Raw genomic sequence first — 17648 nt, 5'->3', positions numbered from 1 at the left:
CTTTTAGGAATGATGGTAATTTCTTAATACCAATGATTAAGAGTATTAGGAGTTTCTGTGTATCGGTACAAGGAGTTAAGTTATGGAATAGTCTTGGGCTCGAATACAATGTCAAAGCATACATCAATTTAAAGTACTCTATAAACATACTCTTTGATGTTGTGTTTAGTTGTTATAGGTGCTTATCTTACTTTCTGGGTGTTCTGATTACCATTGTTGGCATTTTTGAATTGTACATTTGTGTTTATTTATTGGCACGTTGTTTATTTAACTTTGTATGTATCCTGATAACCGTTGTTGGTATTATTATAATTGTTACCAGTAATAATATATGGTGTGTATTTTGAGATGTGTGTGGTTTTTTGTTTCTGTTTTTTCTTTTATTAAAAATATGTCAGCATTATTTGAATTTCATCAGTGATGATTTTTCGAAGATATGTTCTCATGTTTTCAACAGGGAGCTTGTGTTGTGATCTGATCATTGTCTTTTCTACTTTTGTTTTCATTGATGTAATGCATCATTTACATGTACTTTACATCTACAATGTTAAATAAAACGTTTATTTAGTGTTACCAACAGCACCACATAAGCATAACATGAGAGTTAGCTAAAACTACACATCATGTAGATAAGAGATTAAAACCTTTAACAACATGAACTCAGACGGAACAGAATGAAGAGTTGTCTTATATGTACACGACTACATTATAATATTTATGAGTATACACAAACATGGCAGTATGTTACACTGTGCATGAGAAGAAAAGAAACACATTGGGTTTTTATATTATACAACAGATAGACAAAAATGATATTTCAACATTTAAAAACACACCCATAAATATATACTGTAGGAGCAGATGGTGGCTTCAGTATACAATCTGACAGCAAGACAATAACTTTAGTGTGATAATGAATGCAGAGGTCTTGGGATGGCTTTCACTTCTGACACTGGTGCATGTCCTGTTTATTTTAGTTTGCTCTTTTAAGTGGACTTCTGCGAAACCCCAACCCTGTTGTGCACAGCAAATGTGGACAAAACCAACGCTTCTTGAAGGAAGACAGCGTTTGGGACAGGCTAATATATAGTTTGAACAAACCAATGTTTAGTTACATTATTTGTGTTCAGCTACACCACCAATGAATGACAGCACATCCAAAAACCTCAAACATAAAGAGAAAAGGGTAACTTCAATGCAAATATTAATGGTGATTTACAATGAGTCTGTAATGAGCTTTGGAAGACTAGAATATCTAAATAACACAAATCTTATACAGATAACAGGGCAATGGAAATGAATACTACATACATTACATTCATATACAGAGTCAATGTATAAAACATAAGCCTGTATTCAATGGAAAGTAAATATGATCGCTCATTCAGTTAAAAGCACAACTCACTGATCCTCATGTGAAGATAAAATGACACTTCCTCTCAAAGTCCTTGCTATGATGTCAGTATTATCATCTGAATGTTGAGTTTCTCAGACTAAACCACATTGCACAAAATTTATGTCTATCTTACATATTTATACTGGAAAACCAAACAAAAATATAAAGAATTATTACACGGCAGGGCTCAACATAAGGGACTGCCGGTTGGCCCGGGGCAAGCGTGAGAGATGTTCGGGCCAGTAAAAAGTATTGTCACTTGCCCGATCAGGCCAGTGTTTCACCCTTAGTCACTAAAATATAATTTCATCAATGTATATTGTTTAACATCTTGGAAGCAGACATTTACTTGGGTAAAACGGGGAAAAGTTGGGAGCCTTTTTTCATTGAAAAATGACTGTTGTTTATGTATACAATTATATTTGTCGTTTGAATTATTATTTTTAAATATGTGACACAAAAATTTTTTCATTGGAGGCAGTGAAAATTTTGGCAGGGCAGGTGTCTTGTTTACTGGAAAACAATATGAAATTTAAGAGCTTCAGGCTAAAAAAACAACAACTGTGCTTAAAACAAGTACAAATATCTGCCAATGGGCTAAGAAAAAAAAACTTAAATTCAGTTTATTGAATTAAGTTTAAACTGGAATACATTTTTTTATCACCCAACTGGCAGATATTTTTGTTTTAAGCATAGACCTCTTAAAATGTCAAAAGTTTTTTCAGCAAACAAGACTGTACATCTTAAGCCACTTTTCTTATCAACTTAATTCATCTTAATGTAATGCTACGTACACACCAAACGCGTAGCATCGCGTTATGCTACGTACACAAACGCGGGGCATCACGTTACTCGCTCTAGATTACTCGCGGGATTTAACTTCGTGTCATGCCAATTTCTCAATCGTGTTGAATATTTTCAACTTGGGCAAAGATGCGTATCAGGCGAATAGCGCGTGTTTTCGCACCATACGCGCCACCCATATCGTGTCATTCGCATCGCCACACGCGCGGACACGTTTGATCGCGTCTTTGCATTGACTTTGTATGTAATCTACTTGCGCAAATCGTTGAACTCGCATCTGGTGTGAACCCACAGTTACTCGCTCTAGATTACTTGTGGGATTTAACTTTGTGTCACGCAAATTTTTCGATCGAGTTGAATATTTTCAACTTGGGCAAAGACGCGTTTGAGGCGAATAGCGCGTGTTTTCGCGGCAAACGCGCCGCCCCTATCCCGTCATTTGCATCGCCCCACGCGAGGACGCGTTTTTGCATTGACTATGTATGTAATCTACTCGCAAATCGTCAAAATCGTGGTTGGTGTGAACGCTGCATGAGAATTCTTTGTATTTTTTGGGGGGGTTTTCCAGTATAAATATCTAAGACATTCATTTATAGTAGTGCAGTAGCACCTCGAAGCAGAACTCGACATCCAGGGACTGATCAATATGTACTCTTAGTTGATTGGTCGGCAGTATTACCACAAGACACGTCATACTAGTGTTGTTGCACTACCATTTCCACATTAACTTATATACGACTCATTCTTTTGACAGAACACAAACTTTACTACAATATTACTCCAAAAAAGTAGTGTAAGGTTTTTTTATAATGTTTTGAAGTGAAAGTATCCAAGTATTATGTGTCATCTTGACAGGCCCAGTTAAATACCTATGAATTAATGCGGTATAAATATGCATAATTTATCAGTGAGATCTTATTTACAAATGAATAAACAATGTTTATATTGTTTGGCCTTTGAACTCGTTTTAACACATCTTTGCTTAGAGCCATTAAGACATACATTTGCTTTTCTTAGGAATGAGCTAAAAAAAGATATCAAATAAAAATGTTCTGTCTATATATTTACTCGTATAGCAACTAGCCGTGTAATAGGTGGGATAATCGGGGTTGTTGTCACAAATAAGCTCCTTCAGGGGGATAACAACCAGCTGGCTGTACGTGATCCTTGAGCTAACTGTGATCATTACACTACATTATGACTCGATCTCCACTATATTATTAATCAAACATAGACTTATATTAATAAGAGAAACCCTGTAAATATGACGGTTTATCTGCTTGAGCACGGTATATAAAGTGGGATGAGTTGGATCTGTATGTGGTGTTCAGCAGTGAGGATCATCTCAACCAGACTGAAGATGAAACACAGTGAAATCTTAAGTAACACACCATGATTCAGAGTCAGACGTACAGTAACAAATAATAAATAAGCACATTGCATAGTACACAAGCTCATCTTAGTGTTCATGCGTAATATTAGCGTCATTAAAGGTGTAGTCCACATAACATCTACTACATTCATCTACACTATTAGTTATGATCTCAGTAAGTCAAATTCATACAATGTAGTGCACAAATCACGTTCACAGTGAACACATCTGCTTACGTGAAGATAAAAGCATTTGAAATCAATCGTAGTGTATGTGTGTGCGTATGATAACTTCACTTCTGTGTGTTTCTTGTATGCTAATGACAGAAGGAGTTGTGAAAGACCCTCCATGAAAAACTAAAGACAGAAAGGAGAGATACGTAATGAGCACTGCTCCTGTTCTCAAGGCGTTTGAGATCCAGATCTCTTGAAGCTGCCCAGTAGACTCTGAACGCCTTTCTTGACCCGGCGGGCCACAGAATCAGCGGGTGGGCCTGGCAGACACGAGACGACACCGCTGCTGGGTGGACGAGCATCCAAACACTTCTGATACCTCAGCTGTGAGAGACAACAGATATCACTTAAAAATATCATAGCAACATTTATACACTCAATGAGCACTTTATTAAAGATGATGAGGAATCTGATCTTAGTGTTTTAATTATGAAAGATTATGTCATGTCAGACAGGCTGGTTTGAGAATTTTTCTATAACAGTCTCTAGAGTTAGTGAATAATTGGCACAAAGAATAAGAGGAAAAGCGCAGGCTACAGCGGACACACAGATGCTGGACAATGAATCCAAAGATTAAATATAAATTAATTGAGAGTTAACTCATGACAATCATGCGATTAATCTAGATATATATATATCAATTGACAGCCCTAATTTAAATACATTTGTCCAATCTGTGTGTAGTATGGCGCTTTTCCATTGCATAGTACCCCATGGTTTGGTTTGGGTCAGCTTACTTTTGTGAGCTTTTCCACTGGGTGCAGTACGTAGTACCCGATACATTTTTTAGTACCACCTTGATCGGGGTTCTAAGCGAACCGAGCTGATACCAAAACATTATGTGAAAACACTGTAGATCACTGATTGGTCTGAGAGAATCGTCACTACCAGCTTCATCGCTATAATGTAAAAGATCAGCTTTACCTTAGTGCTAGCTTGTGCTATCTCGAGCAATTAAAATGAGAAAAATGTTTTCCTCAAAAAAACTAATTTCTTCTCGACTGAACAAAGAAAGAAAACATCAACATTTTGGATGACATTTTTAAGAAAATTGGCTAATCCTTTAATCATTTGATGGTTGTGTGGAGTTGCTATGCAAAAACAACATTTATAAAAGAATTGAAATAGTTTTGAACTAGATGTTTGCTTTTGCAATATTGTGTGAATTTTGCATATGGTGAGTGTAGAATTTAGGGAAAATGAGCCTCATTTAAAACCCCTTAAATGCACAGCTCTTGAGAGTTTTTAACAGTAAACACACATTTACTCGAGTGTTGCAACGGTAACTCCGGTGTTAGATGGATTATTCTGGTCAAGTACCCTCTGTAGATATTTGCTCACCATACACGCGGCCTGGACGGCCTCGCTCAGACTGGCTGCATTCGGATCACACCAGAACATGTGACAGATAAAGTCTCCGGGTCCTTCCGCCATGATGAATGCAAACGTGTGTACATCCTTCCCCACACCCATAAACGACAGGAAACGCACACGACACTCTGAAAGAACTTCCTCTGTCTGTAACATCACATAAAACAGATCATAGTGATTACATTGAAACATATTTAATCACTAGAAACATTATTTACAGATTTATAACATTAGACGATATCGGCGTTCTGCTATTACCTCAGAATTGAGTACAGTGAGTGTAGCGGATGCCACGTTCACGGTGACGGGTGTCCACTCCTCTTTGTCTTTGCTGTTGAGGGCCGTCTCCAGCGCAACATTAATAACATCCATGCCTTCAAGAGAACAGATATAGCAAAAGCAGGATATTACATATATAATGGGTAACAAATAGTGCTCAACCCATACATTGCGGAGGCCGATATAATATCTGCAGACAATAACCATAATAAATTTTTCGTTCGGCCATGTTAGCACATTTGCATAATGGGTACGCTTGATCCAACGCAGCGCCCCACAGACTGATCGGCACAGGACTGCAAAACACTGCAAGTTGAATTTGAGAGCTGACTGCTCACCCCGGTGCCACACGCTAACCGGCCCCCACAACCCCACACAAACTAAAACACACCAATTGTAATGCCAGCGTTTGACGCACAGTGAAATGATCAAACATCACTTTTTTAAAAAATAAAACCGTCTTTCTCACACAAACACATGCACACACACACACACAACCCAGTGTTGTCAGTTTAGAAATGTTTTTACAGTAAAGCGCATAGCAACATCTCTAGTGAGATTTTAGATAAACCTTAGCTTTCTATCAGTAAAAATATGTCACCAGTACTGCACACAGTTGCACAATTGTTGAAAATATTTTGGAAAATATACATATGTGAAAAAATATATAACAGCAGGCTAGTCGTTTTTGGGTATTTTAATGCAAAAATATTAAATATTGTGCCAAGAAGATCTTACCCGCTGGTTTTGTCACCCGCACGCAGTTCAAGTATCGCACATGGAAACGCTGAACGAGTTCATTCTTAGGCACAGGAAACTCTGCAGAACAAAACATCAAATTCAGTCATAATGGACATTTTCATACTCAAAGAATTAAAAGATATTTTTGGCCAAAAAAAACATTAAACCAAAATTACAAAAGTATAAGTAGCACGAAGTGTGAAAATCGTGCAACACATACGCCAAATTCCAGTCGTTTTATTTATTGGTTTCTCAAAATTTTTCTGTTTTTTTAAACCATTTTCGCTTGTATTGTACAATTTTCACACTGTGCTATTTATACGCAACTCCGTGGGACTGGGTTGGCACAGGAGCTGTTTGATAAACCCCGCCCCCAAACACTCCACTTATTATCCAACAGCAGCATTCATTTAATTCTGTACCCGACTCGACTCGTTTGACATAAAGACCACGACTTGAATATCACTGCAAATCAGACTGTAATTACAAACTTTTAATAGTTTTCAGACAGAGCGTGACCGTTTAAACAGCTGCATATCAGCGCGTACAGAATCAAGTCAAAATACTGTTGGGTTTTAGACCCGCGGTCCGTCCTGCCTACTGATTCCCAACCTGTATCCGCACCGCAAATGACTCAAATATTAGCTAGATTTAGCATGTGATATACGTTACCCTGGAAGGGGATGTCCATAAGTCTGGAGGGATCAGTGTTTAATCTGGGGGCTGATTTTCTTTGGGCCATGATCTGTCAGTCAATACATGAAAACAATCAATGCATGAATTCAATCATCTTATATAATAACTTTTCATTTTCTCAAGCACAGTGACAGATATAGTGCTGATATGTATACATACAAACATGAGTCACACAACATTTAAAATGATAAATGTAGAGAAAATCACTGAAAAGGAAAAATAAACTTTTAATGAATGTAAGATTTACTCAAAACTTCATACAATAGCTACAGACTGACTTCTATAGCAGAAAAAGGCCTGGTGAGTGTCTGCTTTTAAATTTCAATACATGTAAGATATTATTCAGAATTTTAATCCCTTAGTTGTTATTATCATCAGATATGATGTGATCCTGACCTTTGAGCAGATGTCATGCATGCTGGTGGCGATGTTCTTAGCAGGGGTGTCACAGCGAAACACGTGGCACTTCAGCACATGTGTCAGTTTGTCTCGGGCCACATACGCAAAATCCCTGTCATAGGACACAAACACATTTATAACTATTATGTAAAATGGCATTTAAAAAACTAAACTCTATGTACAGCTTTACATGCCAGGCACTTCTGTTTATGTGCAGTCGATTAATCTGATGCTTGTGAAAATTAGCTGGGGATTGAACCCATGACAGAGCTGAGCTTTACGACACTTGATGCAAGACTTAGTTTGCGCGTGCAATCCTTTCGCAGATCTAACGTTGCATATGCATCATCTCATCTTCTTCACACAACTATATCTTTAAGTGTTTTGCACACTGTAACAAAATAATGATTGTACTAATAAGGGAACCCAAAATAAAGAAACGTGTTGAGGCAACATATATGGATACACTACCTCTCCCTGAGATCCAGAATGCAGCAGAGAGAAATTAAAAACAAGAGAGAAAACACAATGAAACTGTCATTCAGCCTAAAAACAGTTGTTAGTGTAGCGCAGCAAACTCAAACTCTTACTGTGACACTGAGCATCTGTCAATGTTGAAAAGTGCTGACCTGCCATCGTCGCGGCCGACGCCCCAAACGCGAATGCTGACGATTGGCTGTGAGTGCAGGAGCGTTCGGCTGTCAGGCTCCATTAAATTCAGTGTTTCATTTTCCAGAAGCAGCAGCATCTCCTTCCCCTAAAGACATTCATGTTAACATGTGAATGTGTGTATTTAAATCAACATCATCTGAAGAGACACAATCACATCTGACAGACAGGTTTCATTTAGGCTTTTAAAGGTGGTGTGTATAAATTTTAGCGGCATCTAGTGGTAAGCTTGCGAATTGCAACCAAGAGCTCACCCCTCAATTTCAAAACCTATACGGTAGCTGCCACAGGACAAACGTGTCATCATCTGAGACAAAATAGTGATGAAGTATTTAATATCCAGCAGCCATATCACCCTGTAGCCCAAGACAGCTTGCCCACTGAAGCTAAGCAGGGCTGAGCCTGGTTAGTACTTGGATGGGAGACCACCTGGGAAAACCAGGTTGCTGCTGGTAGAGGTGTTAGTGAGACCAGCAGGGGGTGCTCACCCTGTGGTCTGTGTGGGTCCTAATGCCCCAGTATAGTGACGGGGACACTATACTGTCAAAAAAAGCACCGTCCTTCGGATGAGACGTTAAACCGAGGTCCTGACTCTCTGTGGTCATTAAAAATCCCAGGATGTCCTTCGAAAAAGAGTAGGGGTGTGCCCCGGCATCCTGGCCAAACTTGCCCATTGGCCTACTAATCATCCCTCATACTAATTGGCTATATCACTCTGTCTCCTCTCCACTAATAAGCTGGTGTGTGGTGGGCGTTCTGGCGCAATATGGCTGCCGTCGCATCATCCAGGTGGATGCTGCACATTGGTGGTGGTTGAGGAGATTTCCCCATTCATATGTAAAGCGCTTTGAGCACTGGAAAAGCGCTATATAAATGTAAAAATGTAACTAATTATTAATATATGAAGTCTGTAGAGTATTTAATATATTTTACTTGTTCTTTTTCAGGAAAAAACAAGCATACAGTATCTACATGGTCGGGTAAAAATCAGCTCTAGTATGCAAACATTTAGTATGAGTAGGGCTGTCACAATGATAAAAAATTGTCTCATCGCGATTGTTTGACTTCATCGTGATGATTTCAGATCACCGCAATGATTGCACATCTCTTTAAAAAACACAAGGGGGAGCTGCAGTGCCTGTATAAATGAGCCTATCAGATGGCGCTCCTTAACTGACAGTGTAACGCAAAAAAAAATCACAGCCATAGCCATTCAATACAGTGGAAAAAAGAATTTAAAGAAATGCTGCAAAACTTTGAACTGCCAGGTAAAACATACATTTCCAAAACAACCACTACAGACATGTGGTCCAGTAGCCTACTAATATGACCTTAGCAGGATCATGTGTGAAAAATTATGAGAATGAAATGTTGTCCTTAACAGGCAATTAATCCTCACAATTTATTACACAATTAACCGTCAGCCAAATTTCATAATCGTGACAGCCCTAAGTCTGAGTGTAGATCTGCACTCCAGGGACAGAATCAGACCTGTAAATAAATGCATATCTTTACTGAAAAAAAATTTGATAAAAGTAACTCAAAACTTCACTGTAACCTTTTCATTTCAATTTACTTTTTTAAACGTTTGTATATATTTACATATTATATATTTATTATATTTAGGTCTTATACCCAACTCAAACTTGCAAATGATTATGTTCATTTGTGTCTTATATGACAATTAATTAGCATAACTGTCAAAAAAGTAATAATATATAAATAATAATATATTTTATTAGACAGTTAATTTTCATGCAAATTTCATTTCGTACCCTAGCGTTTGGTGTATATCAGCTATTTACAGCACATTAAGCTAGCTCATAATCCAGAGTCACAACTATCCCATTAAATATTTGTTTCTTGTTGTCACCCGTGTGTACACACCTCGCCCCAGATGCCGGCCGTGTCATCCAGATTGTGTTTCTGATAAGACAGCTGTCTGATACAGTTATTAACAGCAACACTACTCCTGCCAGGAGCCATTTCCTCTTCTGATATCTCCACCCATCCCAGAGAACGCACGGCGAAACACTGCTGAAAAACATTGCCCATTAAATACCATCAGCATCAGAGAAGTGCCGTCTCATCGTGTCTGTGCTCAGATGATATTTTACCTTTGATCCATCACGACTGCCCAGATGAGTTCGCTCCTCCTCTTCCTCCTCAGACTGAGAGCAACTGCACACAACAAACACATGATACTGAATATAGGCACAGATCAATTCAATCCATCTCTGTGTTAATGACAGCTTTAAGATGCTTTGCTTGGAGGTCACAGCTCTTGATCAAACTGCTTCCAGGAGATATGCTGTCATTTACATTTGTGCATTTTTATTAACCTTTTAAGTGTTTGATGAATATGTGTATTAAACCCATGACACTGGCAACATGTAGCATGCTTCATGCTTTAGCGGTCATATACGCTTACCTAAAGGATTATTAGGAACACCATACGAATACTGTGTTTAACCCTTTCGCCTTCAAAACTGCCTTAATTCTATGTGGCTTTGATTCAACAAGGTGCTGAAAGCATTCTTTAGAAATGTTGGCCCATATTGATAGGATAGCATCTTGCAGTTGATGGAGATTTGTGGGATGCACATCCAGGGCACGAAGCTCCCATTCCACCACATCCTAAAGATGCTCTATTGGGTTGAGATCTGGTGACTGTGGGGGCCATTTGAGTACAGTGAGCTCATTATCATGTTCAAGAAACCAATTTGAAATGATTCGAGCTTTGCGACATGGTGCATTATCCTGCTGGAAGTAGACATCAGAGGATGGGTACATGGCGGTCATAAAGGGATGGACATGGTCAGAAACAATGCTCAGGTAGGCCGTGGCATTTAAACAATGGCCAACTGGCACTAAGGGGCCTAAAGTGTGCCAAGAAAACATCCCCCACACAATTACACCACCACCCTGCACAGTGGTAACAAGGCATGATGGATCCATGTTCTCATTCTGTTTACGCCAAATTCTGACTCTATCATCTGAATGTCTCAACAGAAATCGAGACTCATCAGACCAGGCAACATTTTTCCAGTCTTCAACTGTTCAATTTTTGTGAGCTCGTGCAAATTCTGGCTCTTTTTCCTATTTGTATAGGATACCCGGTGGGGTCTTCTGCTGTTGTAGCCCATCCGCCTCAAGGTTTTGCTGCATACCTCGGTTGTAACGAGTGGTTATTTCAGTCAAAGTTACTCTTCTATCAGCTTGAATCAGTTGGCCCATTCTCCTCTGACCTCAAGCATCAACAAGGCATTTTCGCCCACAGGACTGCCGCATACTGGATGTTTTTTCCTTTTCACACCATTCTTTGTAAACCCTAGAAATGGTTGTGCGTAGGGATGCACCGATACCACTTTTTTGGAATACGAGTACGAGTATTTGCATTTCAGTACTTGCCGATACCGAGTACTTAATAAAAAAAAACATGATTTAAATTTACAGGTAACAGCTTTAGTCATATAATTTAACAAAAAAACAAAGGGCTAGTTTTCCTGTTTGTTGTAAACTCTGCCTCTTTGGACAACACAAGAGGCATTAACCCCTTACACGCCGCTCAAACATAGACATTTCTCAGACCGTGGTATCGATCCCTGGTATCGGGGGACTTTTAACGAGTACGAGTACTTTAGAAAATGTGGTATCGAGGCCGATACCCGATACCAGTATCGGTATCGGTGCATCCCTAGTTGTGCATGAAATCCCAGTAATTGAGCAGATTGTGAAATACTCAGACGGGTCCGTCTGGCACCAACAACCATGCCACGCTCAAAATTGCTTAAATCATCTTTCTTTCCCATTCTGACATTCAGTTTGGAGTTCAGGAGATTGTCTTGACCAGGACCACACCCCTAAATGCCTTTTTGTATGATTTTGTACCTTAGATTAATGGAGGCGTAACGCAGAGTCGCTCCCTCAAACTCCTTCAGACTGTCATCACAAGACAAGTCATCTTTCTACACAACAACAAAAAACAAACAAACACTTCATTCACAAAGTCACCAATGTTACAATATTACAGCTAGCAACAAGTCTCATTTACTTCAAAGAAAGACAGCAGTACTAGGGCTGGGTAATAAAAAAACAATCTTAAATTATACTGTGATATATTTATGCCAATGAAAAGCATGATAGCATTTAATAATACAATTTTTAAATCAAAATTGAAACTGTTAACACATTAGCTAATGCACCATGAACTAACATGAATAACTGTACTGACATAAACAAGAATGCTGAAACTATACTGTTCATTTTAGATAATGCATTTACTTATGTAAACAAACACAACCTTATTAAAATGCGTCACAGAAACTTTTTTCATGTTATTCAGTGCACCCCTGATCACATTCAGTCACGCACACTGTAAATAAACACCCAGAACCCACCTGCCAGAGATCTTCATCACTGAATATGTTTGGATGTGAAACATCGTCCCATGTCATCTGAACACAAACCATTTTTAGTTTATTTAACATCACCACTCTCCTGAGTTACAATAATGCTTCTCTTTACTCTACTAATGTTTGACAGCTGTGTCTGAAATCTCATAACAAACGTGAAGTACTGTGGAAATACACGGCTCACGTACCTGCGGCTGATCGGCGGGCGTTTCTGCGGGTGACGTGCTGGTGGGTCTCTCTTCCACAGGCCCGGGCGGCTCCCACTGCGTTGTTCCCGTGGGAATGTGCCAGTAGTAGGTGCCTGAAGTGTCCTGCACCCGCATCCAACCGGAGGGCAGATCCGTGTCCGATTCGAAAGCATTGCCACCCCAGTACGACTCTACAAGCAAGAATGATGCAGGTCTCGGTTTGTTTATTATTAATTTCATGCATCTTAACTTCCTTGTAGCACATTTCCACCTTCACTTACCCGGCTCTCCATCCGGTGTGCTGCTGGCGGTGCTTCCCTGCGACAGAGACATACAGCTGGAGTCCTCATCGCTGGCAGCGCCGTTCTTACCGAACAACAAACACGCACTTTTGACGCCACCTTCACCTCCTTTCCTCTGAACGTCCGTGTTCTCGTTCACACTGGGATGGGAATTCTCATCTTCTTCCGTTTCATCGTCTTTCTGTCCCTCATCGTTGTCCTTCAGGGCGTCAGAAGAGTAAATGAGGAGCGGTTCATCATCTGTGGTCCAGTTTTGGAGCTCCGAGCAGAGAGCTTTCAGAGCCTTGTTCTTCTCTTCGTGACGCCGCTGGGAGTTCTGGTTAGGGTTGATCTCCTCTGTGTTTTGAAGCAGGTTCAGATTCTGGTCCTGCTGCTTGCATATTTGGTTCTGACCCTCCTTCATCCACTTGCTGTTGCTCTCGTTTCCCTGAAGCTCGTCGTCCAGGCCTCCCATGATGCCTTTCAGCCGCTGGACGGAGGTGGTGGTGGTGGTGTTGATGGATGTGTGATTTGTGTCTTTCAGGCCTAACTCAGCATGTGACAAACACAGGTCGAGAGTAAATGTGTTTTCATTCAGCAGATCTGATGGACTCGACACAGACATCACACAACAACACACAAACACACAGCTACTGTAACGACACAACACAAAATCACAGTCAGCTTCATTAAACATGTGTAACAGACATATATGACAACAAATCAAATATAACAACACAAGATGAAATAATTTAGGGAGAAAAGGACAAATGTAATTATTAAAACCTTATCATTATTTTTAAAAAGAAGTGTGACGGATGTATTGCCTTAAGTAAATGCTCATTTATTAAAAAGATCAGAAACACGCCAATGACCAAGTTACTTAACATGTTATTAAACCCTACGCGAATGTGGGTTATTAGACGCTAATTTGAACATCTTTTTGTTATATCAGTGGTTTAGGGATGAAACGATCATTTATGATATCAAGGATTTCAGGATCACAGCGCCTGTACAAACACATCAACATTATTATTATGGCTATGATTATTATACTAATATGAATAATATGACACAGACAAGATAAATCAATAGCAGCAGTAACGTTAGCATGTCAAATATGATTTCTCTCTCTCTATCTGAATCACATTCACTCATGAATCCCGCGATATAATGGCGATGATCGCACTCAGTCGATAAACAACTCTTATTCTATAATCCGTTATTAAACGCTCACTCACCGGTAATAATCTCTTGATCACATTGATTAATCCTCGAAATCAAATCCTCAAAGCATCATCACCGTTATTCTGCTAATGCTGCTAACGCTAACCAACGTCACGACACTGACGTCACGCCGCGAGAAGGGTAGTCCTGCACAACTGGAAGCTGCAGTTTTAGGACCCCAGTTCTATGACCGCAGTTCTATGACCCTGCGTTTTTGTGACAGCGCCAACTACCGAACTGGATGAGCAAAACCATTCATTTGAGATGGACGACATGGAAAGCAATCAGACTGTGAGTACCGATTTAATGACGTTTTATTTTATAACGTTTAAACGATGCAAAGTTTACATAGCGCGAACTGAATTAATAATTAATTCCCACGAATTAAAAATTTGTGTGCTAGTTTTATAAATAACTACGACATTCTTAGTCCGTGGCCATATTTCATTTCATAAATCCTTGTTGAGTTTAACGTTAAATGACTACATTTATCTAGCCAGCACATTAATTCAACTTAACAAGATAATAAGAGCATGTTGATGTGCAGTGTGTAAGATTTATCTTTAGTTTAATGTGTTAGTGGGAAAACCAGTTAATTATAAAATAGCAGTTCATAAATAAGTCCTTCCAGAAAAATGCAGAGTTTTTTTGTCATTGTTGCGGGCAAAAATCCTTGATCTTTGTTTTCTTAAAAAATGCGATGGAATATGTGGGATATTTATGATATTTTATGCGATGAAAGTGCTGGAACTTGCAAAAATTGCGGGAAATCACGTCACCTCATAACGTTCCCATGGCAACAGGGACAGGCTGCGCTTGTGTGAAGTAAATGCAAAATTTTTCAACTTTCTGCTAAGATATATGTGACTTTTTGCTACGAAAATGTGGAGATTATTAAATCATGCAAGCCCCGCATATTTTGCGCACGGAAATCTGTAATTTATGCGGCGAAAGTGCGGTGTATTTGAAAAAATATGAGGACTTTGGCTAATTATGCACTAATCTTTGGTTAGTTTTGCTTTTCTCTTTTGTGATATGTTATGCAATTTCATTGGTAATGTGTTGAAGTAAGTGTAAAATAATATGAGGCCTATAATAAATAGGCCTTCTAAAATTAAAAAATCTCTCTCTCTCTCTCTCTCTCTCTCTCTCTCTCTCTCTCTCTCTCTCTCTCTCTCTCTCTCTCTCTCTCTCTCTCTCTCTCTCTCTCTCTAGAGTTCAAGCCTGCAGCCATTCTTTAATTGCAGCAGCTGATGGATTGACTGATTGCATTGTTATTGGTTGCATTGTTTGTTGCAATGTTATTGGTAAAATCACATGTAAATATATAGATATATACATATAAATATGCATTCTTGAATGATTCTTGAGTCTTGTCTTGCCTCTATACAACCTTAAAAAATTGGCTGTAATTTAGTGACTGCATATGCTGATTCCATCTTTATTTTACCTGATAATTAGCTAATTAGTTAAGCTTATAGACCCCTTCACGGTTCACGTTACAGGCGGTTCCCACTGCGCATGTCGGGGTCAGAAAAGTCATTACAGCAGATTGAGTTGCGTATTATTCGGTATCGTCAAAAATGCTTACTTGCGTCGTGGGCTTTGAAAATCGCATCAGGTCTTCCGTTACGTTTTCGCAATTCATGCAGAATCTCAAAAACAAAAAAAATACAACATCTGCGGCTGCAAGCAATTAACGTGCAGACTGGGACAATGCAAATATCAAAGAGGCTTGTGTTTGTAGTGCTCACTTCATTTGAGGTAAGTCATCATTTTTCAGCCCTGTTAGGTTAAATTATAAAGCCAGGATAGTATGAACAGTTTGACCCCATGCTGCGCGCGCACCCGATAATCATTCAATGTTTACAAACCTTGAAGGGGTCTATAGAGCTAAACTTAGGTTTAGGGTTATAATTCAAGAAATTAAGACTAATACATTTTAAAATATACATTTTTCATTTATAGTTTGTGTAAATTTGTTTACACTGAAAATTGTCACTTAAAGCACATTTGGTAATTAACCTTACATTTAAAATTACATTTATGAAGAAATAGTACTGAGATTACTATAATGATATAATTATGTACAAACGTTATTACAAACTAAACCACCAGGGGCCCAGAACTGCGGACCTGAAACTGCAGCCGCCGCTATATCATCCAGTTCGGTAGGTGGCGCTGTCACAAAAACGTAGGGTCATAGAACTGCGGTCATAAAACTGCGGTCATAAAACTGCAGCCTCCGGTTGTGCAGGAATATACTATTGGACGCCGCTGACGCATGCGGCGCGCAGCAACTGTTCGGAAAGCATTGCTTTCTCGGATCAGCTCGGATCAGCTTGCTTTCAAAGCAAGCTGATCCGAGAACTGTAATGATCAAAAGTGCTGCTGGAGAGAGTCAGTACCAGTATACTGTACACAGCACTATTAATGGTACTGCCCTTACGGAAATTAACCATGGTTTTACTACAGTTAAAACAAAAATGTCTACTGTAGTAAAATACACAAATATAACAAATAACTGTGGTTTTCGAAAAACATATGCCCTTACGAAAATTAAACATGTTTTTATTAATAGTATTTAATAATACACACAAAAACATGGTTACTTTTGGTAAAGGTGGATCTGAGGCCTTTAAAAAGTGTAAGTTTGTTGTGCCAATTTTGGGTTTTGGGTACAATGAAAGTAGCTCTGCTGTTTTTTCTGTTGTTTGTCGTCATAGTAACTTATGCTCAGTGTTGAGTTACTCAAAAAAGTATTGAATTACTTAAATCCTACTCAGTAAATGATAGAAAGCTTGGCTCATATAAAAGTAATTAAATCATATAAAAGTACATCAATTATTCTGTTCACACTTTTTAAGGTCCAATTCTCACTATAAACTAACTATTAATTACTTTTGCCCCAATATACTCATTATTACTGCTTATTAATACTTAGAAGTTGTTAAATTTAAGTATTATTGGGTAGGATCAAGGATGTAAAATAAGGTTCTACAGAATCAGGAATTAATATTTGTTTACACATATTAATAAACAGCCAATAGCTCAGTAATATTAATGCTAATAACTAACCAGTTAATAATGAGAATTATTATTATTATTGACTGTTACCATTATTCGTATTAACCCAAAGTATTTAACGTGAGAAGGATTCATAAAAAACATGCATTTTTAGAATTTTGATGTTAGATCCACTATTGTATTATATATCTTTCAAATACAGTCCAAATACAGTATTTGCTTCATTTACATCAGAAGTTAGTGTCTTAAATTACTGAGTAATCTGTTACTTTTGAGATTCAAGATTTTCTCAATTTATTTGATCCACATACTTATAATTGATCACAATCCATACTTTACTTTTAAGCTAATGTTTGTTCCCCTTATTGGTATGGTGGAGAATGTTTAAAATATTAATAATTAATTTAATTATCATAAGCCCATCATTTAAATTCCCTACAGAGCTCAGGCTTTTATTTTGTATCAAGACCATTATTACATTATAAGCTTTTTGTTACATTTACTTAAAACTTAATGCATGTTTTTATAAAACTTACTTTGTGCTTGAAAT

The 17648-nt window shown here is 38.5% G+C and overlaps 1 protein-coding gene and 1 pseudogene across 5 annotated transcripts; one reads left to right on the top strand and one right to left on the bottom strand.

The window, feature by feature from the left end:
* Nucleotides 1-542: 542 nt before the first annotated feature.
* On the bottom strand, nucleotides 543-14199 carry apbb1 (amyloid beta (A4) precursor protein-binding, family B, member 1 (Fe65)). 5 transcript variants are annotated; one of them, XM_065263628.2, is made up of 14 exons: nucleotides 14086-14199; nucleotides 12845-13497; nucleotides 12564-12754; nucleotides 12361-12417; nucleotides 11852-11928; nucleotides 10078-10141; nucleotides 9848-9997; nucleotides 7882-8048; nucleotides 7289-7403; nucleotides 6869-6941; nucleotides 6194-6274; nucleotides 5435-5550; nucleotides 5147-5323; nucleotides 543-4129 (listed from the first exon to the last, which is right to left on the bottom strand). In XM_065263628.2, the coding sequence occupies exons 2-14, from the start codon at nucleotides 13467-13469 to the stop codon at nucleotides 3974-3976; spliced, it is 2049 nt and encodes a 682-aa protein (XP_065119700.2). In that variant the 5' UTR covers nucleotides 13470-13497; nucleotides 14086-14199; the 3' UTR covers nucleotides 543-3973. The 5 variants fall into 5 exon arrangements, with proteins under 5 accessions (XP_065119700.2, XP_065119702.2, XP_065119701.2 ...); XM_065263630.2 differs by having other exon boundaries at nucleotides 7921-8048; XM_065263629.2 differs by having other exon boundaries at nucleotides 9848-9994.
* On the top strand, nucleotides 8299-8415 carry LOC135718528 (5S ribosomal RNA; annotated as a pseudogene).
* Nucleotides 14200-17648: the final 3449 nt, after the last annotated feature.

This window comes from Paramisgurnus dabryanus, chromosome 11 (genome assembly GCF_030506205.2).
Source record: "Paramisgurnus dabryanus chromosome 11, PD_genome_1.1, whole genome shotgun sequence".
NCBI classification, from domain to species: Eukaryota; Metazoa; Chordata; class Actinopteri; order Cypriniformes; family Cobitidae; genus Paramisgurnus; species Paramisgurnus dabryanus.
Note: the sequence above shows the minus strand (reverse complement) of the source record. Positions and strands in the feature narration are given on the sequence as shown.